Raw genomic sequence first — 25,963 nt, 5'->3', positions numbered from 1 at the left:
ACCCAAGTTTTTTGTTAACGGTTTTGATGGTCTGATTAATATGGATATCAAATCTAAGTCTGTTATCTATGCAAACTCCTAATAGTTTGGTATAGGAGTCTGGAGAGATGACAGTCCCATTTTTGGATTGGATAGAAAATGATATAGGTGTGGACTTTTGATTGGGTTGAAAGAGTAGTAATTTGGTTTTGTTTGGATTAAGGATCAATTTACGTCCTAATAGCCAGTTTTCTACTGTCCTGAAACATGCTTGGGTTTTGGATAATAGGTTGTCAGGATTAGTATCAGCACAGACTAATGTCGAGTCATCTGCATATTGAATGCAGGTTGCTTCAGGGATGGCTTTATACAGGTCATTTATGAAGATAGTAAACAGAAGAGGCCCCAATATGGATCCTTGGGGCACTCCTATGGTATTAGGTAGGAGGTTGGAAAGTTTAGAATGCCAAAGTACGGCTTGTTTCCTATCAGAGAGATAACCATGAAACCAATCTAGAGCTAATTTGTCTAGTTGGAGATTTTCTAGTGTTTGATGTAGTAGCTGGTGGTTCACCATATCGAAGGCCTTCGATAGGTCAAGAAATAGTGCTGAAGATATTTTTTTGTCATTTCGATAGTGATTGATAGTATCGGTGAAAGAGAGAAGTGCAGTGGTTGTACTATGGTGGGGTCTAAAACCGTGTTGTGTATCCGTTAGTAATTTGTTCATGGTAAGGTAGTGAAGGAGTTGTTTGTGTATACATTTCTCCATGATTTTGGCCAATGGTGACAGTATAGCTATGGGCCTATAATTTGATAGTTCAGTTGATAGGCCTCCTTTATGGAGGGGAATGACATGGGATACTTTCCATATAGATGGGATAGTGGATTCTGCTATGGTTCTATTGATTAGTATTGAGATAGAATATGCTATGACATCTGCTGCTATTTGCAAGTATTCAGCAGGGAGAAGGTCTGCAGAGAGAGTGGTTGGCTTAAGTTTCTTCAGTAAGGAACATATATTTGCAGTAGGGACAGGTTGGAATTTGAAGGTCGATTGTGACTTTTGTAAGTTTTCCGCTTTACTGGAGTTGGTGGATGGTAGTTGGTTAGCTAAGGATTGTATAGTATCAGTAAAGAAATTGTTAAAGGAATTTGCTACGTCTTCAGGTGTTTTGTCACTTAGTGTTTTTGGGGTAGGGGTAGAGGATTTACCTGGGTGGAGTAGATTATTTAATCCTGTCCAGAATTTTTGAGGGTTGTTTTGGTGTTTATTTTGGAGTTGGCAATAGTAGTTTTTATCAGATAGAGTTGCTTTTTGGTCTCGTTTCTAAGTTGTTGAAATTTTATGCGGTCTGGGGTTGATTTCGTTTACGCCAGGTGTTCCATGTTTTGTTTCTACTTTTATTAGTGCTATAGTATTTTTGTTAACCAGGGTGCAACATTTGTTTTATTCTGATTGATGTTATTTGGCCGTGGGCCTCAAGTATAGCTAGGAATGTCCTATTAAAAAGATGTACAGCCTCCTCTAGGGGGAGATGCTTAAGGGGTGCCCAGTTAAAGGATTTAAGTTCCAACAGGAATTTAGTGTGGTCAAAGTGCCTCTTATTTCTGACTGGCCTATACATAGGCAGGGTGGAGTTTATTATCTTCTTTTTCATAATATAGGTAATGAGGTGGTCGCTAAGATCGTTTGGAAGGGTCCCGGCCATATATGTTTGGGTATGACTGTTGATGAGTATCCAGTCTAGGATGCTCTCTTTTTGATTATTATTACCTACTCTGGTGGGGGAAGATACTAACTGACTGTATCCCTGTAAGTTGATGTGGGTAGGGTTGACTTCTGAGGAGCATTGCTTCCAGTCTATATTGACATCTCCTAGAATAATGGTTTCTTGAGGATAGTTAATTGATAGCCAGCTGAGGATATGTTCTAGGGTGTCAGAGTTATTCCCGGGGGGAATATAGATCACAATTAGATTAATACTTTTGTCTTTGTTTATTTGTAGTTTTAGTGCAAGTATTTCAGCATTCGAGATCTGGGGTGGTTGAGGAGAGTTAATAGTGACATCCAGTGTGCTCTTATAGAGCACCGCAATGCCGCCTCCTTTTTTTGTAGTACGATCTGCTCTATATATATTAAAGCTTGGTGGCATTATCTCATTGTCTTTGGTCCCTTGTTTTAGCCAGGTTTCAGTTAGACACATTATATCCGGGTGGTACATTGCTATTAGGGCATGCAAGTTATGTATCTTATTATTTATACTTCTTATGTTTAAGTGGTATATTTGAAGAGAGTTTGGTTGGGTAGCTGGTAGACTGTTAGCAATTTGTGTGGCTGTGGGGCCTGGGTTGGGATGGATATCCCCATCTATGGTTGTATTTTTTTTTAGATAGTCTCGTAGTCTCATAAGCTTCAGAAGTAGTTTGAATTCATGTTTGTATTTGGGGTGCTTTTGTTTAATTTGCAGGGGGTTATGGTGATTGGGGTGGTATATTTTACTGGGCAGATGGAATGTGTTAGGTTTATTATGGCTTCGGGATGAGTTGGTACTAGTTTGGCCTCTGGGGTAGAAAAAACCTGATAGGCCCTGGTCTTCATATCTAGTTATTAGATATAGTTTGATAATAAGTAGTAGAGTACAGGATAGAATTATTAGCATTGGCTTACTTGTAATGGTTGTTGTTGCCTTCATTTTCTATTTGGGATTGATTGTATAAATTGTTAAGATATAAGAGGGTTAGCTAGAAGAAATTGGGAGAGAAGTGGGTGGGGATTTTAAGGTCGGATTGATTGGCTAGAGAAGAGAAGTGGGGGTGTGGTTTGTTAGGTATAAATTTAGCTGTACTGGGGGCGGGTGGGATTTGGGGGCAGGGAGGGGCGCGGAGCGAGCCCGAGCGTAGCGAGGGCGAGCGGAGCGGGGTTTATCCAGCTCCCTACTATTTAGTGGCAAGTAACAAGTCAAACGACAAGATGGTAATTTCTCCAAATTTTTCCTGTGGTTTAACACCAGCCTCTTACAATTTTAAGTTTAGAATTTACAGGGACTTTCAATTTTTAGCAGTAGTAGTAGTTACAATGGGGGTTGTTCCTGGGGGTTTAGCGTGGATGAATACTGCCGCGTTCTGAACCCAGTATACTAGTAGTTCTAAAGATTGGTTTACAATTAATATTGGAGTTGTTGTTAATTAAGTTTAAGACCTTTTCAAATGTTCTTCTGTGAGGGGCTATTTTATTCCTACTGTGCGCCGTAGTTTTGTTGTACTTGTTGCTTGGAGGGAGCGATATATTCTTAGTTGGGGACTTGCTTATGTTCGCTAGAGGCGAACAAAATGGTTAGCACCTGGATGGAGATAAAACAACACATGTACATACATCAGGATTTGTCGTTGTTAACTGAAAATCTATACAGCAGAGACTCAAGACAGTTACAAACTCGATTCCAGGCTAAATAATCATAGAGCATGCCTACGCATCAGTTAAATATCTCACATCTATAGGCTATGTATAGCGTTAGAGAACGTTATATTTCAGCTTTGAGAACAGAGATAAAATGCTCTATTACTTATTTACAGCACTCCTATTAGTACCACTTTCGTAACTTAATCATTTAACAAGAACTGTACAGACTTATGTTATCTAAACAAACAAGTTGTGTGTCACAGTGAGCAGACGCCGTAAAATGCTACGCTGTTATGGCCTCAGTTGAAATGTAATGCTCCAGCGAGCATATAAACCATGTTTCAGTTTGTAAAAATAGACAGCAAATGAGCAAAAGCACTGGTCGCTTAATCTCTAAACACAGCTAGAGTGTTTTACACAGATTCCATACTTAGTCCAGCTAGATTGAGTCAACTAAATATACTAGGTAACTCGTGCACACACACACACGCTACCAGGTTAACCAGGATTCCCAGTTATAGCTAAATTACCATATACTTAGGTAATATCAATATCCCCTGCATATAGTCGCTAGGATCTTTACAGAAATATGCAATTACTAGGATAATACTTACAATTCCTGCTAGTGCAACTACCGACCGTTTTGCAGCATAGCTGTGTTAAAAGTTCCCATATCTTTCTTTCACACACATCTACTAAATTGTTTAGGTTTCTGAATGCTGCAAGCAGCACTTCCTTATTTCTTTTGGATCCTTGTCCTCTCCCTGCAGCATTCTCTGTTTAGCTCACTTCCTTTCCATCTTTTGATATTTACTCTTTCATCATTCTTAAGGCTTTCTTCACATCAGTGAAGTGTCTTGAATCCTGTTTGGAGAAGAACAACATTGAAACACTGCCAGGTAATACAATACAAATGTAAGCTTTCTCTTTCTGCAGCCTATCATTGCAAGCAGAAGCCGTATGCTGTCTATCCTTGTATACGAGCGGTAGTCATTACCAAAAACACTTGCTAATCACCAACTTTAATCAGTTTCCTGTGCTTCCACATCAATAACAAAGCCTTATCTTTAAGTCTCAAATCAAATCAGAATATGCAATGGACATTTGTTCTTAGTTGTGCTAATGCAAACAGTATGTGATTGAGCCTGCTTGGCCTTCATCTGCCAAGTGTGTAAACCAGTCCATTCCACCAACTTTCCTTTCACATAGGACATTCAGTCTTGCCCTTTTTTAGGTGCTCCAATAATTTGAGCATTCTTTCTATGGCCACTTTCTTTCCCTTCCTTTCATTTTTCCAACTAAGTCTACACAGATTTGTATTTCTCTTGCAGGTCATTTTTTTTAGTTTTCCAGTAGCATCTGCATGTAATTTCATTGTCTTCACGGTCTCCGCTTCGTAGTCCTTACAGTCATTATATAGCAGCAAGCTGACTTTACTTATCTCGCCATGAATAGTATTTGAGATCAGCTAGAGTTTCTCCACCGAACATCACTACTGTAATAGTTGGAAAGTCATCTGAAGAGCAAGTGGCAAAAACTGTGATTGTCTGTGAGACAAGAGAAGAAGAGGAATGAATAAAAATGCTTGCTGCAGATACCTACGGTAGGGGTATGGCTGGTTTCAAATAGGTGGAAGGTTCCACCATCCGAAAACATTTCAGTTTTTCCATTCTTACCATGTTATGGTCATTTGTTGGCTTAAGTTCAGAATTTTCTGGTGTAACTTTATAATTTACCATGTTGTATTCCACTGCACTACTACTATTTGCATAATGTATTGGCCATATTTTTAGCTTTCCTGCCAGGTCAAGTTATGAAATAGTTCACCACCGACTTCTCATTTAATCATAATAACAAAAGGTTTAGCTAAATTATACTTTAATGCTGTGCTTCTTAGTATTATCTTGTAGGGTGTATATGTGCTCCACACTTGTTCCATTATGATCACCCGAAGCCATTGCTCCTAGCTTAGTCTCAGCAGGATGTGTGAGGCCTAACACAAATGTCCCAGCAATGAGCTCTATGATACCCCACTGTCCTTTTCCCGTATGTCTTACCTTTTTGGTACTACTCTCTGATTTTGATATCTTTACCAGTTTTATGTCTGCCTCACTGTCTTGGACCCTGACCCTATAACCAGTTATCATCTATGCCAACCTCCTTTTAGTCAGTTTGCTGTAGATCTTGCTTTAATGCAAATATACAACATCACAAGATTTCATTTATCAGTCCCAGTCACAGAACTGGATTAAGGTGGGGCTAGCAAAGTCTCTGCTGTATGCAGTTTTACTGTTCCTGAACTCTTAAAACCAATAGCATTGTGGAACTTCCCATCTTGCCTTGCAGAACATTTCTGTGACTCTTTCTGCACAGAGGTAAGATTAACAGGCCTTTAGTAACCACTCAGCTTTGTGTCAGGGTACCACTGATGCCATTCTTCAGTCAAATGGCATCACTGCATTTTATAGAAATGATATAGTTTAGCCAGTAGTTTGGCAAGCATTACTGACAACATTTTAAGTACTCAGTGAGGCACTTTATATGGCTGCCTACAGGTCTATATTAGAAGACCGAAAGATCTGAATAGCGAATGCTACAACATCGAAAAGATCTGACCTCGAACTTGCTATTGTGGGGGCTGCCCCCGCTAAATATATATACCAACTCCGAGATCGCACTACAGTGAGGAAAGGCAAATATTCCAATCTTCACTGTACCACGATCTGACAAAAAGCACTTCGAGGTCTGGTCTTTTCAACGTTGTCATCGTTCGCTGTTCAGCTCTTTCAATCTTCTAATATAGACTCCTGTCTACAGTATAAAAGAGTTCCTTTTTTCCTGTTCATTCCCCAATTTGTCTCCATCCATCCCTATTTAACCTTCCAGGCTGGTGCCCTGCCTTCATTCTCCATTGTAAATACAGAGGTGAAGACCTTATACCGAATGATCTCATAGTATTTTGCCTCCATTTTCCAGTACTCTGATGTCTAGTTGTGTCTACCCACATTCTATAGTAAATCTATAAAACGGTTAATTTGTCTGTACATTTCCCTCTCGGACTACTTTTTGTAGGTCTGTTTGGCCTTCATAGAGGTATTTGCCTTTTTTGTGACTTCCACATAATCATTTTTATGTTTCTGTATACCCTTTTGTTTTTTGTTATGACTCTCCTAACCAAATCCATTATTTGAGCTGGAGCCTTATTATCATGTACTTTGTTGTTCTTATGATGCAGGGTGGCATACTTTTCTTTTTCTCTGTTTGACATCTGTTAAAGCTGTACCAGTACAGTCACTTGATGCTAGCTTTCTATGCTGTTTCTCATGTGCTATTTAGCAGGCTGAAGTTTAGTCCTGTGTAACCCTAAACTTCTGTTCCAGCAGTGGTTTACATTGTCCTCCGGGAATTTAGGTGCTCCAATAATGGCATGATGACTGTTGTCAACTGGTTGCCTAGTCTTTATCCCTGCAATCTGAAATCACAGATTAAAGACAGGGAAAAGAAATGAAGGAATGCCAGAGAGGAATCAACATTCTGGTTTAGTTGTGCTGGTAGACAGAGCTAAATATGGTTATAGACTGGCAACATTTTCAGACAGGAAAGAGCAGTGTACTGTGATTGTTGGCCACCAGTTGATGTTGCATCCATTTATCATTATTACTGTTTTTATTTAGATTGCATTAGATTGTCCTACAGAACTTTGCCGGCAATATGTTCAGCTTCAAGAGCCATACCTGAAGGATCCTGCAGCTTATCCTAAACTTCAGGTAAGCTTGTGCTTTTTGATAAGGTTGTAGTGTCTAAATGCAAAGTGCTGTCCATAAGTGTTCAGCTGAACAATTTGTGTACTGAAGGCTGTTAGTGTGTTATCCATTTATAATATGTTGAATATAAAGAGCAGGGTTATATCACTTCTTTTTCATTTTGTTTATTCATCTGGTCTAAGTTATTTCACATCCTAATAGTTACTGACACGTTTTAGAAGGGTGTTCTGAGAATTTTTTTTTTCTTTTTCTGAAAGTTCTGTTAAACCCCTTCCTACTCTTATTTTGATGGCAATGAATGTAATGTAATTTGTCTATAGTTTGAATTATTGTTATACTTTTTTTTTTTTTACAAGAAACATGCTTTATTGATAAAAATAAGTGAATCTTGTAACACAGACTGCAATCTGTATGTATGGTGAACCATTCTTTTATTCATCTGTGGTTAGTTATTTCTACATTTAATTCCAGTTGTCACATTCTAAGTTTTCAATTAGTCCCAGCACAATACAATTGATTACAAGTTTGCCTTTTTCCACTTCATTACCAACATTTTTGTTCACATTTTTTTTCTACTTGTCAAAAACAGGAACTCTGAATATGATTTCATCCAAACCATTGTACAGCCAAAACCATTTCATTAAACAATAAATGGTTTTCTATGCCAGACTGTTCAAAATATCCTTTTATCTTCTCATGCAGCACCTATGTATTCTTCTACACAGAATGTGACTTCAGTATTATGTCTATTTATTTATTGATATTTGATTACCGGGAAAGTCTGACTGGGTAGAAGCCCGTTTTCAGCAGAGGCCTGATGAGAAAGCTCCAAATTATTACAAAACATTTTAAAAACAGTGGTGCAGCGGTAGCATATTCGCCTCACAGCAAGAGGTTCTCCCATTCGATTCTCGGCTGGAGCGCCTTCTCTGTGGAGTCTGCATGTTCTCTCCGCGGTCGGGTGGCGTTCGAAAGACATGCGTGAATGGGCGTGCCTTTGTTGAAGGTTGGGCGTTGGGCTGGCACCTCGGCACCATGAAAATCTACTGCCAATCAGTGGACTGGAGTTCCGCTGCGGCGACCCCTTACCGGGAAAAGCCAAAAGAAGAACAAGTTATACAATCTTCAAAAATAAAAAACATATGCAGTTTAAATAATTATAACAAATTAGACATAATATAAAAATTTTGGCTAAGAATCGATACAAGGTATATGACAATCAGTTTTTATTTAGAGAAATTTTAGACAGTTTGTAAAGAAATTAAATGTAGGTTAGTCTAATACAAACAGGAATTGCAGTATGAAGTGAGGGAAAGACAGGCTTATGATATATTTAGAGAGAAAGTCAGGGAAGAGAATTAGATAGTAAGGAAGTAAGTGAAAAACAGAGAGCAAGGAGGTGTAAGGAATGAAAAAGGTACTTGTTCACATTTAGGGATATAGTTTATCCTGGGTTTGAGCAAGAACAAAGCCATATTTTAGCTAGGAAGTCTTTCAGAGTGGTTTTGAAAGATACGAGGGAGGGTATAGACCTGATGGATATGGGTAAGGAGTCCCAGGCCTTAGCAACCGTGTACAAGTATAGACAATGCCAAACAGATTTGCTAGGTCTGTAGACAGGAGTTTTTGGTCACTGGATCTCAGTGACCAACTGGGAGCATAGTTGTGTCAAATATGTTTTAGTGCTGGACAGTCCGATAGATGCTGGATATTTTTATAGGTAGTAAGACGTTGTGTGCATGTTAGTTGATGTGATGGTTCTAACCAATTTAGGCTATTCAGTACTACACAGTGGTGGGTTCTGAATGTGCTGCAAATTTAACAACTTTGTTATAGTATTGTTCAAGTTTTAATTTTTGTGAAGCCTGGAGGTCGCTAAGGATGGGAGCACCATAAAGAAGAATGGAGAAGAGATAAGAAGTGCCAAGTGCAGTTTTAGTTGCATCAGTGAGAAAGTTTTTGGCTGTGTATAGCATCCCTAGTTTTGATAATTTTTTTTTATGCAATTTTGTATATGCAGGTTAAATGTTAGATTATCATCCAGTATCACCCCTAGTAGTTTAGTATGAGAAGTGACTTCAGTGGTTGTTTTATCAAGAGAGAGGACTTGACTTTAAATTTTGATGTGTTGTCAGATCTTGCCTTCATTCTTACTAGGATGTGTTTGGATCTGATCCCCTGATCCGACTCGGCCTAATATGCAAGCTCAAGGTCTTCCACTAGCTCATTGCTAAACTTTATTCCAGCATGACCTAGGAATGTCTCCCAGATCTCGTTTGCCACGAAAGAAGATCAGGTGCTTGTTCTGCTAGCTCTGGCTAAGTATAATCTTTATTTACCTCTCACTGTTTAAATCTTTGCTGTATTTGTTATACTAGGGTTACATAGTTGTAGTTTGTTGTGCTAAATAGTATACTCTGCCTCTTTTGTGTGTTTTTCCTGCTGGTTGGCCGTCATCTTTCATTGGGCCTTATTCTCCCTCTCCCATGCTTTCCGTAAACTTCTATAGCCCGTTTAAGTTAGAGGGCTCTTTCTCTCATATCTATTTGAAATCCTGTTGTTTCTGACAGTTCATTAAAATTAGAGGACTGTCTCCCCCTTAGCTCTTTTTTGTTAGAGGGCTTTCTCCTTTCTTTTCCCTTTCGTCCTTTGCGCGTAGTCTGTTTAACTTAGAGGGCTGTGCCTCCCTTTGAAAACCTTCTCTTTTTGTTAGCATTTGTTGTTAAAAAAAAAATAATAATATATACATTTTTTTTCCTTCAAAAATATCTTCCAAGGATTCAAAACCATCTGGTTTTAAGAAATGCGAGGATTGTGGACAAAAAATGTCATTGACTGACACACACACAATCTGTGTCTATTGTCTGGGAGCTGTCCATCTCCAGGAGTCTTGGTCTCTTTGCCATTCTTTTAACCATAGAGCTCTCCTGGAGAGGAAGAACAAGTTTATATTGAGAGGATTGTTAAAGATCCCCCCCCTTCTCAGAGGTTATTCAAGAATATCCGGGTTCTTCTAAATCACAAAAGTCTCCTTCCTCAAAGTCTGACAAAACAGAGAAGAGATCTTCTTCTAGCGTTCCATCAGAGCCATCTAAAAAAATGGCAAAAGTTTCATCTTCAGATCTGAAGATCACCAGATCCGAAAAGTCATCAGCCCCAACATAATTGGTTTTGGCGCCAAAGGAATTTGAAATTCAGAGCCATTCTGTCCGACCCTCGTCACCCATTCTGCAGCCTTCTAAATCTCCAGCCCCCTGGACTGGAGCCTGTCTGACAATGATGTGGATTGAGTGGTACAAAGGCTATTAAGAACTCCAGTGCTGGGCAAATTATTATCGGATCCAACCTTGAGGGATTCTGATCCGACTGCATCCTCCCCTTCTGCTCCAATTCCTCCTCCGATCCGATGTCCTTCAACGATGCATCTGCAGTCCTCACATATGGGTTGTCCTGCCTCAGGCAGCCCTTCGGTCGGCCGGATTCCAAAGTCTGGGTCCGGCGTCGGCTGATGACAACCCATATGTGAGGACTGCAGATGCATACCTATCGGACATCTACATTTATGGTAGGTACAAAACTGTACTTTCTCCGACTTCGGAGTCTGAATGTCCGGAACTTTTACTAGTGGAAACTTCAGAGCCGAGACCTATATTAGCATCTTTGGGCTTAACCATTGCTCTGATGTTCTCGGCTCCATCGGAACTTAAGGAGTCTAGGTGCTGATGCTCTCCAGTTGGATCCAGAGTGGCGAGTCTAGGTGCTGATGCTCTCCAGTTGGGTCCAGAGTGGTGAGTCAGATTGGGCAGTTGTTGGATCCAGTCTTGCATCTCGGGGCATCAGCTCGGGTGAGCTCTGCTCCTACCTCAGCCTCGGGCCCATCGTCCTTGGTTCTGGGAATTCCCTTGACTTCTTTGGATCCAGGGATTTCCTCTGATCAGGGGCAGGGGACCTTTGAGGTAATGAGAAGAGTACTGTCTCCACAGACAATTTCACTGCCATCTCCGGATGTTCTTCCCCCTAAAGCACCAATGTCTGCCTCTGTATCCTTGCTTCCACAGGGACGCAGAAATCCTAGGCCTCAGGATGCCCCACAGGGCACCCCCCCAATCTTCTGAAACCTCTCCAGAGTAACCCTCTGAGGAGGTCCTTCAGAAGAAGTTATGCAAGAGGAAACATTTAGATTCCCCACAAAAGTCCATCACTTCTGATATGGACCTTGATGAAGCTGAGGGGTCCCCCACATGGTCACCTTCTGATAAGGTCCCCTTTGGAGACATCCTAGAAATACTTAAACAGAGAGGTGGCTGGCAGCCCACAAACCCTTCAGCAGAGGAGTCCGTACTCCTAAAGGCTTTTGGATCTCAACCTTCCTCCACTTGGGTTTCTCCACATTTCAACAAACTGATAGACCTAGTTTCTCGAAAGGTGTGGGAATCTCCAGAATCAGTGGAACCTGTTCCCAGGAGGCCAGATATGTTTCTTAAGTCCCCAGCTGACAAAATTTTTCTGACCAAGGGTGTCCTAGTGTACATGCTATGGTGGTAGCGGCAGCCACCAAGAAGGAACTCTCAGACATATCTTCTTCTGTTCATCCACCAAAGTCTCATATGATGGACAGATATGGAAAGTGCATTTTTTCTTCAGCGACTTTTGCCATCAGATTGCTGAACTGCCTTACACATTTTACAAGATTAAAGAGAGACCTCCTGAAAGAGCTAGGAGATGCTCTCCAAGGTTTGGTAGCTGATGGGGTTGCAGATAGTCTCCTCTCAGCTCTCTACCTTAAATTCAGTCGTCAGCTCCTTCATGAGGCTGATCTCTTATGCAGCAGATGGAGCGATTAGAGCAGTGGGTTCAGGAATTTCCTTAAGGAGACATTCCTGGATGTGTTTGTGTGACTTTGCGGAACCTTTAAATCTTCCTTTTTGAATGCCCCATTCAATGGCTTATCTCTCTTTGGCCTCAGAGACACTAGCCAAGTGTGAACAGGAAGGAAAGATTCTGTCTGCGGTAGGAATCCATTTTTCCCTACCTAACAGACCATATTCCAAAGGTCAGAAAAGAAGTGGAAAAATGTGGTTTCGAAAATCTCAGAAGGTTTCTAGGACACGTGGTGAATCTTTCCCCAGGGGCAGAAGGGGAAGTGGTATTGAAAGATGCCGACCACTAGGCAGGGGGGGGGGGGGTCCACAGAATAAGAGCGACAGAGAATCTTTCTTTGGGTAAGCCCTTCCAGTGCTCCTGAAAGGAGGGCTGCCTGTCCACCTCTGGAGGCAGCCGGGAGTTGCTTATCTTTGTACCCAGAAACCTGGCAACAAATAAAAGACAAATGGGTGCAAAACATCATATCCAGAGGTTACTCCATTCCCTCCCCCCAATCATAAAAAGATTCTAGATGTTCCACCCAGTCAAAGAAATCAGGCAGCTCCAGAAATTCGAAAGTTGCTAGACAAAAGTCATCCAACCAGTGCCCGCAGACCAAATAGGATCTGGAACTTGCTCAGGATTCTTTTTAGTTCCAAAGAAGACAGGGGACTGGAGACCAGTTTTGGATCTTGGCAATCTAAACAGATCAGTATAAAAGCCCAAGTTCTGGATGGTAACACTGTAGTCGATACTCCCTTTTCTGGGACAAGACAAGTGAATGTGCTTGATCTCCAGGATGCGTACTACCACATAAAAATGGACAGGTGATCCAGGAGACACCTGCGCTTTTGGCTGGGAGCCAGTCTCTACCAGTTTTGAGCTCTGCCCTTTGGACTCACTACAACCACCAGAGTGTTCACCAAATGTATGGCAGTAGTCGCGGCTCACTTGAGATGCCTAGGATTCTGGGTGTTTCCATACTCAGATGACTGGCTCCTAACCACCACCACCAAGCATCTACTAATAAAGGCAAGAAACACCACCTTGCAGCTCTGTTGTTGCCTAGGAATTACAATAAACTATGAGAAGTCTGCCTTTCTGCCTTCTCAACATGTAGTATTTATAGGAGCAGAATTGGATTCAACAATTATTATGGCCAGACTTCCTCCAGAAAGAGTCCAAGTTCTTCAACGCCAGACCTCAAGTCTTCCTGCAAAGATAAAGCTCAAGCAAGATTAGTCCTGAAAGTCTTGGGGACCATGGCAGCAGCAATAACTTTGGTCCCATTAGCACATCTACACATGAGAATTCTCCAGTGACTACTGTCCACTCAGTGGTCGATGCAGGAATTACCGATGTCCCACAAAATAATAACAGAAACTTGCATGAAAGACCTTTGTTGGTGGCTTTACTCCACTCAGGTGTCGCTAGGTCGACCATTTGTTTTTCCCCAATCATCGGTCACAGTGACCACTGACACTTCTCAGATAGAGTCGGGGGGGGGGGCATTATCTGAGAAAGACTGTCCAAGGCACCTGGCAGGATCAAGAGGCCCATTTGCACATCAGTGTGCTAGGGATGAGAGCAGTGCTTCTAGCATTGCATACATTCCAGGACTCTCTTCCACTGAGAATTATTGCAATACAGACAGACATGTCATAAACAAACAAGGTGGAAACAGATCTTATCCCCTTTGTCAAGAGGCCCTGAGAGTATGGCAATGGGCGACCTCCTCCCAACATTTTCTGATAGCAACTGTTATCCCTGGGAAAACCAACGTGATAGCGGACAGGCTCAGCAGAGCGATTCTTATGCCTCACAAGTGGTCCCTAAAACAGGAAGTGGCAGAAAAGATTTTCCGCAAGTGAGGCCAGCCTTGCTGCGACCTCTTTGCAACATCCATGAATGCCAAATGTACCAGCTGCTTTGCCTTTATCCCCCCTCTGGGGAGTCATCAAGGGATGCACTTGTCCACGATTGGCCCTCAGGTCTCCTCTATGCTTTTCCTCCCTTTCCCTTGATACCCAAAGTTCTCCAGAAAGCCAGTTGCTTGGGAAGGGACTTAATTCTCATCACCCCATACTGGCCTACTCCTATCTGATCTGGTTCTTCCTCTGGCCTAATCTTCACAAGGAGCCTTGCATTCTGGACCCAGTTCCAGACCTTTTGACTCGCGTGTCAGGAATGCTCCACCGTTTCTTTCAGACCCTTAAATTGACAGCTTGGCTGCTCTGATTCCAATCATAGCCAGGTTTCTTACCTTCTAGTCATCAGTTAAATATATACCAATATCTTCTCATAAAGCGTCAACAAGAAAGATATATTGAAGCAAATGGAAAAGATTCTGTTTATGGGCTTCTCATAACTATATTTATCCCTTTACTGCCCCAATCACTTCCGTTCTAGAGTTTCTAGCAAAATTATTCGATGAGGGTGCAGCTGCAGCTACGATAAGAGTCCAACTAGCAGCGATTTCTTGTTTCCATATTGGTGAATCTTGTCTCAATGTAATGTCTTATAGGCTGAGCAAAGTGTTCCTACAAGGTACTCTATTACTACGACCTTGTATCAGAGACCCCCTGGCACCATGGGACTTCAGTTTTGTCCTATCCAGTTTAATTTTTCTCCCTTTTGAGCCAACATCATATTGCTTACTCAAGTTTTTGACATAGAAAACTATTCTCTTGGTAGCTGTTACCTCTGCCAGAAGGGTGTCAGAGCTACAGGCCTTATCAATAAAGCCCCACTATTTGCTTTTCCACAAGGATAGGGTATCCTTAAGAACAAGCTCTTCCTTTTTGCTAAAAGTTTGCTCAGAATCTAATTTGAACCAATCTATAGAGCTTCCAGTATTTTACCCAAATTACGAGAATAAGGCGGAATATATGTTGCTTCAGCTAGATATGCATAGGCAATTACACTTCTATTTACACAGGACTAAGAACTTCAGAAAATCTGACCAAGTATTTATATCTTTCTCGGATTCAAAGAAAGGTACCTCAGTTTCTAAAGTGACACTATCAAAATAGCTTTCAGATTGCATAATCTACTTCTGTAAATCTCAAAGCAGAGATCTCCCCCAGAAGGTTAAAGCTCACTCTACAAGAGCTTTTGGAACCTCTTCCACCTTTCTAGCTAGACTACCAATTGATACCATTTGTGCTGCAGCGACATGGGCAAAACCACATACCTTTATCACTCATTAAAAAGTCGATTTGGCCTCCAGGAACAGGGCTTCTTTTGGCTCCACGATTCTGAAGAATATTCTCCCTTGCGCCACCCAAGAAAAATGGTGCTAGGGACACTGTCCCATCCTGGAAAGAATGAAGGTGAGATTGCACAACAACACATGAAGTTATGTACTCAGCATAACGTTCCATGTGTGTTGTCCATCTCCGCCTTCATTCTTACATCCCACCCTCCTTTCCCCCAGCCAATTTGTACTCCTGGAAGACTGAGTTGATACAATGGGACATCATTGTTCTCTGACCTTCTTGACTGCATTCTGAGATATTATAAAAGTAATTTTTTCTTATTATTACGACTGCAAACAAGATCTGGGAGAAGTTCCTAGGGCATGCTGGGATAGGGTTTAGCCACGAGCTAGTGGAAAACCTCGAGCTTACATAAAAGGCCGAGTCAGATCTGAAGATCAGATTTGAACCCATCTTGGTAAGACTGAAGGCGGAGATGAACAACACACTTGGAACATAATGGTGAGTACATAACTTCTTTTTTTTTTTCACTAGAGAGGGATTTGGTGAAAAAAGTATTAACCTGGTCTTTTCTGGGTTGAGCATGAGTTGAGTTACAAAACCATGTTTTAGTGGCTGTTAAAGCTTCCTGAGTTATATTTTGGAGGTATACCATGTTGTCAGATGTGCAAATGAGAGTGGAATCTTCTGCGTATTGTATTATGATGGCGTGTGTGGAAGTATAGAGGGTGTTGGTGAAAATGTTAGAGGAGGGGACCAAGGATAGAGCCTTCTGGTACACCAGTGGAGACTGGGAGGTAAGGAGATAAATTGGAGTGCCATTTTACTGACTTATACCTACTGGACAGGTAGTTTTTGAATGACAGAAGAGAGTGCTGAGAGAGATCTAGTGAGAACAACTGAAGTAGGAGTTTGCTGTGACAAACTTGTATCAAAATCTTTAGGCAAGTCTAGAAATAAGAAGACTAGTTTGCCATTATCTGTAGCTTTATTGACAGTATCTATGTAGGTTAGAAGGGCAGTGCTAATAGTATGGGAAGTGCAGAAGCCATTATTGTGTAGGGGTTCGAATTTCTTTCTGCAGGGGATAGTCTAGAAATTGTTTTTGAATACATTTTGTAAGTATTTTGGTGATGGGAGATAAGATTGCTATAGGTCTAAAGTTTGTCTGTTGAATTTCCTCATTTGTTCAGAGGGGCGATGTGTGACTTTTTCCAGAGAGAGGGAATGTGGGATTCCTGGATAGACCTGTTTGCGAGGATTGAGACAGGATAGGCAATATTGCTGGCTGCCATTTTTAGGCACTCGCTTGGAAGGTCATCAGCTGAAGATGAGCATGGTTTTAGTTTGAGTAGTTTTATATAGTCAAGTATGACACTACCATCATGTGGTGTAAAACATATCACAATATATAGACCCTTGCTACATTGTAACACTTCAGAAGTAAAAATTGCCATCATGTTTCACCAGGCTTTTGAGCCCTTGTGAAAAATAAGTGTCTTTCTATTGTAATATTCATTTGGGGGTTACACATTTCTCTAAATTTACACTTTAAACACTCAGGGTCTTCCCTTGTTTCAGCTGGTACCACTGTATGACAGTTTTCCCCCTCCCCTGCATACACAGTAGGTTCATACACAAATGAACGCTAACTTTCCAATGGCCTGTGAACCAGCTAAATTAAGCAGAATAAATGCCTTTGTTTGTTCGTCTTTGAGAGAAAAAGCAGACTGTATGAAAATGTCATACTCTTGCACAAGCACACTCCAATTTCCTGCAGTATTGTTATCAAACACAAGCGGACTTGGTCTGTTAAATACTTCTGCAATGCCAACAAATTATGCTTAAACACAATGCAAATATGGCCCTTGTAATTATTTGCAAACATGCACATACACCAGGAACTTGTAATAAGATTCAAATGCACAGTAAACTCTTTGAAAGACTGTACTTTGCAAAATATTCTTTGAAATGGCTGTACTTTGCAAAATAATTGTACTGTAATAGTGCATGCACTTGCCAACACTTTGCACTGCACACTTTGGATACTTCAAATAGCTTTAGTTATTGTGAAAAAGTAGCACATATCAAAAAATATGGTAGTTTTCTCTTTTTTGTACATTTTATGCGATTTGGATGTTTTCAAATGTTTTCGTAATTATTTTGAATGTTGTATCAATATGCCGCAGTTTCGGACATTTCCTTTAATTAGAAATTTGTTTTGAGCATTCTGAGTATTTTGTTTTATATTTATTGACTAAAAAATCTTTTAAGTGACTTTTAGTACCTGAAATTCATTTCTGACCTGTTTGCAAGTCATTTGAGCAGTAGGGGTTATTCAACTTTAACTGTGTGCTTCATGGTTTTGATTCTGGATCCCATTCTGACACCATGTCACTCGTCTTGTGTACTTGAATAAGACGATGAGGCTGGGTGTTTAAGTACTTTATTGCTTTATTATTCACAAAAGCAGGGTGGATAGCAGGGTCATTAAACTTGCACTGACTGACTAACACACACATGCATACTTACATCTTGACTGTTCACTACAAAAATGGCACTCTTGCTTGCATGTGCTCAGTTCTTATATGCATGTGCCTGCTGACTGGAAAGCTTCTTAAAGGTATATCCAACTCCATAAACAAAAATCGTAACAATAATACTTTCTCCTCTGCACTGTTTATTGACCTCTCAAAAGCCTTCGATATGGTGAACCATAACATGCTTATTGACATACTAAAAGCACAATCACTCGACACACAAGCACTACATTGGTTTAAATCCTATCTTGAAAACAGACAGCAAGCAGTACTTTGGGATAATAATCTTTCTACTTCCTTCCCTATAAACATTGGAGTACCACAAGGCTCTATATTAGGACCCCTTCTCTTTTCATTGTTTATTAATGATCTACATACCAAAATTCCTCAAGGCACCTGCATACAATATGCAGATGACTCAACTTTAATTTGTTCAGCCAAGTCCATAACCTCTCTCCAGTCCCTCACTCTAACAGTATTTAACAGTGTTGAAAATTGGTTTATGCAACACTGTCTCCTTTTAAACCCCAAAAAAACAAAATTATTGCTCTTTGCTCCTACTCATAAGTCACCTCATCCACACTTCACAGTAACCTCTAACAATGGAACTAACATATCCCCTGACACTACAACCCGTCTACTGGGAGTAACAGTTGATAACCTTAGCTATGATGACCATATCAATGCTACAATAAAGTCTGTCAACAAAAAACTAGGCACCCTTTACAGAATCAAACCCTTCCTTACCCCTTCAGCCAGAATCACTATTGCCCAGACTCACCTGATCTCTACCCTTTTCTATGCTTCTGCGATATATACCAACCTCTCTAGAAACAACCTCACCAAACTTTCTACTAGTTATAATAACATAGCCAGATTTGCCACTGGCACCCCTTTCAGAACTCACCACTGTCACAACCTCAAACAACTGGGATGGTTAGAACTGCAGAACCTACTACTTTGTCAACAACTTATCACCCAAAAGATCCTTTATCACCCTAATAATACCCCAATCCTTACTAATCTGATTACCCCGTACAAAAATCTTGCAACTCTACACTCAGCTAACAAAATTCTAGTCTCCACTATTAAATCTAACAACAAACCTGGGGACTCACTTTTCACCAACACAGTAGGAAAAAACTGGAACCAGCTTCCTAGTGAACTTTCATCTCTTGCTTCCACTCATCTCTTTAAAAAGCATCTTAAAGAATATCTTAAAACTCACTGGCTTTGTCCCTGCTCTAACTCTGACTGATATACCCTGACTGTTATCTCTTTCCCCTGTTTGCTCTCCTTACACTTCTATACTCTAGTGTTCTATGTCACATACCTGTAAAAAAAAAAAAAAAAAAAAAAAAATATATATATATATATATATATATATATAAGAAATTTTTACAGCTTAATATATTTTTTTATTTTTTTGATTGCTCTCTCTCAAATTATTGCTCTCAGTATTTGATCTTAGTGTTAACCTATATAACTTATGTCAACCTCAATGTAACAATGTCCTGTAATTTATTTTGACTATTACTGTATATTGTAATCTTTGTCACTGCTTATGCTTAGAGCTTTTCTCCCCGGGCCTCTACTGAAAATGGACATATATCCAGTTAGACTAGCCCGGTCAACAAATGTAAAATAAATAAATAAATAAATATCACACACTCCGATCTACACACTCCAAATATTTTCTAATCCTAATTTGCAACAAAGATAAAATCCAAGTTAAATAAAATGCTCCTAACTCAGATTATTTTATTATTCTTCCTCACTCTGCTAGCCTTCATCATCTATTATCAAATCTACCTCTTTCAAATACTTAGGAAATTAACCAATCCTGACAAATAATATCAACCTCTACCCAGCCTGTCTTTCTCCATAACATCCTGTCTCTACAAGCAAACATATTGTATTTATCTGTAAATATCTCAAAAGTAAGGATCCAAATTTATGACCAAATATAAAACCAATGCCAAAATATAACTGGCCATACTCTTCCGTGTATAAAATACCAGTTGAAAAAATTAGCCGAGATATTCACCCATAGCCCAGGTCCCACTGTTCATAAAACCATCAATTCCAAATCCCAAATAAACTAGTCACCTAATACAGCTCAGCAAAAAAAAAAAAAAAAAAAAAAAACAGAACCCAAACTCACCTTACTAATTATGAACCTAGGAAGCATGTACAATAAAATCCGTGACATACATGCTTACCTTGCCACATACACTCCTGATCCTTGTTAAAAAAAAAAAGAAAGGATAATGAGATCACCCCCCCCCCCCCACGATACACTATAATCATACTTATGACAGACATAACAAGCATGCAGGTAGCAGCCATCTATAAAAATTCTCTAACCATCACCTTACTTCCACAGGAAATACAGAAATTTAACAATGGAGAGATGATAAATCAGCAAGTAAAGGAGAATAGTATTGCAGGAATTGAAGTCATACTCCAGTCTTGTTGAGTACCTTCATAACATAAACCCTGTTTTTCACAAAATCTCACCAAGGCATCACTGATATATAGACTGTATTTTATATAGCATAAATCATGGACAGAAGTAGGTTAAAAATAAAAAAAGATAGCTGGGTGCACAAGATCCAGGATAAAAAAAGTGCTCAATCCTTGTAGGAGCGCTGGTGCTAGGACTGAAAAAAATGACAGTGTAGAATCCTCAACACATGGAAACATTCCTACAATACGTGTAAGCCAGGCTCGGGGAGGATGCCCCCCCCCCCCCCCGTTTTAGAAGTTAGTAGTAGTCCACTAAAACTGATGGGCCAAAAAAGAGCTATAAAGATGATAGAGTGATTTATTGAGGATAATAAAGAAATTATGTATTGTTACTATTATGCAAGAAAACCAGAATTTCCAGACAGAAGATGTACAAAAAGACTGAGAGAAATAGAGGAAAGAAAAATGCTTGCACAAGAAAAACTGTCAGCTTCAAATAACCATTTGTGTTTGTTAATACAACAGATTTATAAAAAAAAAAACATTATATAGACCAAGAAACCTTGGGCCATTTGCAAAAAGAAGTGACTAGAGAGGTGTGAAAATGTAAAGAACAAAATCTAGAGATTTTTGAAAGATATAAAAAAGAAATGTGGACATGGGAAAGACAGAGAGATCTGATATCTTGCAATATTTATGCAAAGGAGAAAGCCAAATTAATCAATACAAAAAGAGCAGTCCCAAAAATATTTAAAGGGAAATACAGGCAAAGGCAGCCAGATATGGAAAATTTCACAATACCAAAATGATCACAAAGTGGGAATGTAGAACAGAAGATTAATAAAGTAGACATTAAAAAAATAATAAAAGTCGAAGTTATGGAATACCTGCAAAGTGAAGGATTTTGTGTAGAAAGTCTAACACGGGTTATATCATAACATAGGTTCATAGGTTTATACTAGGCTATCTGCCCTAAGGCATTTATAAGTCTAGCCCAAAGTTTTGTGGCTTACGCCACCCCTTATATGAAAAAATACTGTACCCATTAGTTTGTTGTGCCTCTGTCCAGCAGTGACACAGAGATGATTCCCGGGGTAAATCTACAATCTCCCATCCACAGGTCAAGATTTCTCTTGAACAGAGCCAGCGAGGTGCTCTGCCTCACATGGACCGGGATTTTATTCCACAGCATAGGGAGTCTCTGAGTGATAAATCTATCCCTCCAGCACGTCCTATTTATATCCGTGCTAAGGTTTAAGTCGCTTGCTCTAGTGGTTTTGGTGGATTTGGATTTTTTGAGGTGAAGCATGTCCATTAATTCCGGGTTGGACATGGCCTTGTATGTCAGGCACATGTCACCTCTGAGCAGACGGTATGCGACTGAATAGAGCTGGAGTTTCTTCAATCTGGCAGCATATGACAGATTTTGGAGTCCCTTTATCCTTTTGGTGAGGAACTTTTGGGGTCTCTCCAATTGCTGCAGATGTCGGGTGAGATACATCCCAAATGGGGCATTGTACTCGATCATTGGTCTGATAAGTGAAGAGTACAGGGGAAAAATGACCTCACTAGATCTGGATGTGAATCCCTTCATGATCAGGTGGGCAATGTAGAAGGTCTTTCTAACCACTTTAGCAATGTGAGTGTCAAAAGAAAGGCCACTGTCAACCTGGGTCCCCAGGTCCCTGATAACCTCTTCTGTGCTTAGTGGATTGCCACCTATATGGTAGCTTGGGGTTACCTTGTTATTCCCGAAGGGTATGACTATACATTTTTTGGCATTTGTTTCCGTGAGTCCCTTCTGAAGGATATCCGTGTCCGATGCACTTTCCACTATGGCACCCAGTTTGCAGTCGTCTGCAAACTTTGTCAGCCAAAGTCCTCCCATGTTGGCCTGTACTTCTGAGAAGTAGATGCCGAACAATAGGGGGCCAAGGACCGAGCCCTGTGGGACACCACTTGTGACCGGCTTGGAGTCTGACATAGCGCCAGCACCTCTAACCCTGTGGGTTCTGTCCTTAAGCCAGTTTGCAACCCATCTTGTGACATATGGGTTTACATTTAAGCTGGTAAGTTTTTCTACAATACCCGAGTGGGGTATTGTGTCGAAAGCCTTTGCAAGGTCAAGGTAGGCTGTATGGACTGCCTTTTTCACATCAATGGCCTTGGTGACTGTATCAAAGAAGTCGACCAAGTGCAAAATGCATGAGCTGCCCTTGACGGCCAAACTGGGTCGGGTCCAATGTCTGCAAGTCCCCTATATCTTTGTTTATGAGCTCCATTATGATCCTCTCCATAGCTTTGCAGACTAGACTTGTTAAGCTTATGGGGCGGTAATTACCAGGGTCCGTAGGGGCACCGCCTTTGTGGAGTGGGACCACAGTTGCCGTACGCCACTCCTTGGGCACGTATCCTGTGATAAGGCTGAGATTAAACAGCTGCCTTATGTGCGGGTTTAATTCCTCATTTAGCTCGTGTAGCACACAGCCGGGGACACCATCCGGTCCCATTGATACTGTGTTTTTAGCTTTAGAGAGAGCAGCTTTCACCTGCGCATTTGAGATGTCTGGGAGGCTACACTCCGCTGGGATAGTTATCTCTCCTTTAGGGGAGAGGGGTGAAGTTTGCACTGAACCTGTCTGCCAGTATGTTGGCAATGTCTGTGGGTTCAGTGATTTTTGTATCATTTTGGATTAATTCTGAGCATATCTGGGAGTTTCCACCCAGGTTCCTAACATAGCTGAAAAAGGCCTTATGATTGTCCTTTGAATCCATGGCAATTTTTCTCTCAAAATTGGCCTTAGTAGATTTTATGAGTGCTCGTATTTTTTTTACTAATAATGATCAGGGGTGACTTCCCTTTTATGGATTTTGTTCTATCATGTAATAGCTTTCTCCTCTTATTGTAAAGTTTGTTAATGGCTGGGGTCCACCAGACTGGACGTTTGCCCTTTGTGGAAAGAGTCTTGGTTTTATTTGGGATTGCCTGATCCATGCAGTCCTGGAGGTGTTCATAGAAGGCATTTGTAAGGGCTTCCGCAGCTTGGGTTGTGGTTTCCACTGGCTCAGGGGCCTTGAAGGATACCACACCAGTCTTGAGTAGTGTGAAGTTTGCTTTAGAGAAGTTCTTCACTGTGGTCTTTTTTGTTTGGGGTGGGGGCGAGATGTGGATTTCCAGTGAGATTAGTTTATGATCAGATCTCACCAATGAGGGATATACTTCCGGTGTGGAGCATTGATTGAACATTGATTGATTGAACATGATGGAACAACAAGTCCCCTAAATAAAGAGAAACAGTAGGAGCAGGCGACATCTGAAGAAATATGGACATGGGAAAAGAAGGAGATTTAATATGATGCAATATTTATACAAAGGAAAAAGCAAAACTAATCAATACAAAAAGAGCAACACCAAAGATATATGAAGATAAATACAGGCAAAGGCATCCAGGTATGGACAATTTTACAATGTAAAAAATAAGAAAGAGGAAAAGTAGAAAACTGGATTAGTAACTGAGAAGTTAAAGAAACAAACTGAGGTTATGAATTACCTGCAAAGTGAAGTATTTAGTGTAGAAAATGTAACTCTGATAACATGACAACAGGATAGAGCAATGGATTCTTAAATTAAGTGACACCAGTGGAGTGGGAAACATCTCATCAATTGTTATTTGAAGATACGTTGGAGCTTTTCATAGGAAACCAGTACAAAGTTCAGTTGGAGTTGTACAGCAAGGGAAGGAACAGGAAACTGTGGTAACTGTGATGCAGTCAATGACGTGGAGTGATAGGCCAATGAGTGGATGACACTTAGGATGAAACTGAAGAGATTGTGGCACAGGAAGATGCTGTGGAACTTTTTGTATATGGAGAACAAGGAATGTGCCCTCAATTTAGAAGAAAATAATCTAAGAGAAGAGTTGCTGATTTAATAGAGCTGGGCAGGCATATTAAGATCAGTGAAAGAAGTAGACTACAATAAGTCAGTAAAATACAAAAAATTAGAAGTTTGATAAAACAAATGAACACAGTACTTAGGACTGTTCATAAAGGTTCATGTGATATATTACCGTGCAGCTAAATTAATAACAGATAGTCTTACCTCAAAAACACAGGGCAGTAATGGGAAGGAAGGGGAGAAATCAAATGCCATCATTGGAAGTATCAAATAGAGAAAATTGTGAAGCAGATAAGACAAGAAGTCTCACCATTAGAAGAGTGTAGAAGAGAGAACAGGTCAACAAAAATACTTAGAAATAACAGTAAAAAAGTTCCAACTTCAACCAGATACCTCAGAAAATAAATAAAATCCATCAAAACAACAAAAACACTGAGGTAAGGCTCCAGGCTTCAAAGGTTTATTGTTCATAAAAAGAAGACACAAGTGGTTTCACCCTGTGGGCTTTTTCAGGTGTAATAAATGAAGGTACTAGCTCCTCTATTTATACTAATTAACACATACAGCTTAGAACATTCTTAAAGGTATATTCAAAGTACAGGCTCTGCATTAAACAATGCTAATAAAGTCCAAAAGTCCAAAAAACATAAATACAATATAAATATACAAACATAGATGTAAGTAAAATAAATGTAAACCCGTGGCTAAAAACATTTTATCTGCACAGGGGTTTATTTCTTAGAGCTGGTTTTAGAGGGATATTTTCATTCAGGCCATGACCTATAGTAGCTTTAAGTCTAATGATCCATCTGGCCTCTAAATTTTCAGTTTTTATCTTAACATCACCTCCACTTATACTTTCAAAAACTCTACCTACAGCCCAAAAAGAAAATACATGTTCGGAATTGGTATCACTGGTATGTTTTGCTAAGGCATTGTGTAAACTGCCTTTTCTTATGTGATACACATGTTCCCTGATTCTTTCTTTAAAAGTTCTGTCAGTTTTACCTACATAAAATTTGCTATAAATATTACATGTAGCGAGATATACTATATGTAGGGAATCACATCGAGCATTAATATTAAAAGTAAAAACCTCTTGTGTATCTGGATGAAGGATATATTAGTATCTATATACCTGCAGAAATTACATTTACCACAAGGTCTGCTACCTTTGACTCCACTTAGATGAGTATTCTGTTTAAAATAACATAACTGTCTATGTAGGAACTTCTGATTTTTAAAAGTAAACTGTGGTTTAGCTCCAATGTATTTTTTTAATCTGTGTATCAGACGTTAAAATTTTCCAATTTCTATTAATAATGTCAGTATAATGTTGTATGTCTCTAGCATAACTAAAACATAACGTCAAGGGCTGTAAATTTAAAGTGCATCTATTTTGCTGATTGGTGACATTCTCAAAACCTATGGACTAATGACAATGTGGGTCAATTTATCTTGAAGGTGAGCGAACAAAATAACCCCTTGCTGAGTGGAAATACCACTTTAGAAAATGATGATGCTGCTAATATTGATTTTGTTGCACTGAAGAGTGAGTTGTTTGCTATTGAAAAAGACTTACTGAAGTTAAAACGGACTCAGTTTGAGAAATATCATATGCAGACATGTATTTCTGAAGGCATCATCCCTATGGGTCTCAGAATTTTAAAAATGCCTGCTCAAACAGACTGTGATCCATCTTTGCTTTCTGCTTGGCAGAAATTGAATATACAGACCAGTTTTGGTTATCTGAAACTGTTAGTGGAATCGGCAGAGAAAGAAGAAATTAAACTCTTGTCCATGGTGAAATCAAAATATCTAGATATCTG

General features: G+C 40.0%; 1 protein-coding gene across 4 annotated transcripts in view; it reads left to right on the top strand.

Annotated features, from left to right (window-relative positions):
- TM6SF1 (transmembrane 6 superfamily member 1) overlaps positions 1-25,963 on the top strand; it is a 1,348,214-nt gene that overhangs the window by 1,182,162 nt on the left and 140,089 nt on the right. For all 4 annotated transcript variants that reach the window (XM_044077795.1, XM_044077793.1, XM_044077792.1 and 1 more), the window contains exon 8: positions 7,057-7,149. In XM_044077795.1, coding sequence (XP_043933730.1) covers positions 7,057-7,149 — 93 coding nt within the window. The remainder of the gene's footprint in view (positions 1-7,056; positions 7,150-25,963) is intronic.

This window comes from Protopterus annectens, chromosome 7.part0 (genome assembly GCF_019279795.1).
Source record: "Protopterus annectens isolate FY-2018-M chromosome 7.part0, PAN1.0, whole genome shotgun sequence".
Lineage (NCBI taxonomy): Eukaryota > Metazoa > Chordata > Ceratodontiformes > Protopteridae > Protopterus > Protopterus annectens.
Note: the sequence above shows the minus strand (reverse complement) of the source record. Positions and strands in the feature narration are given on the sequence as shown.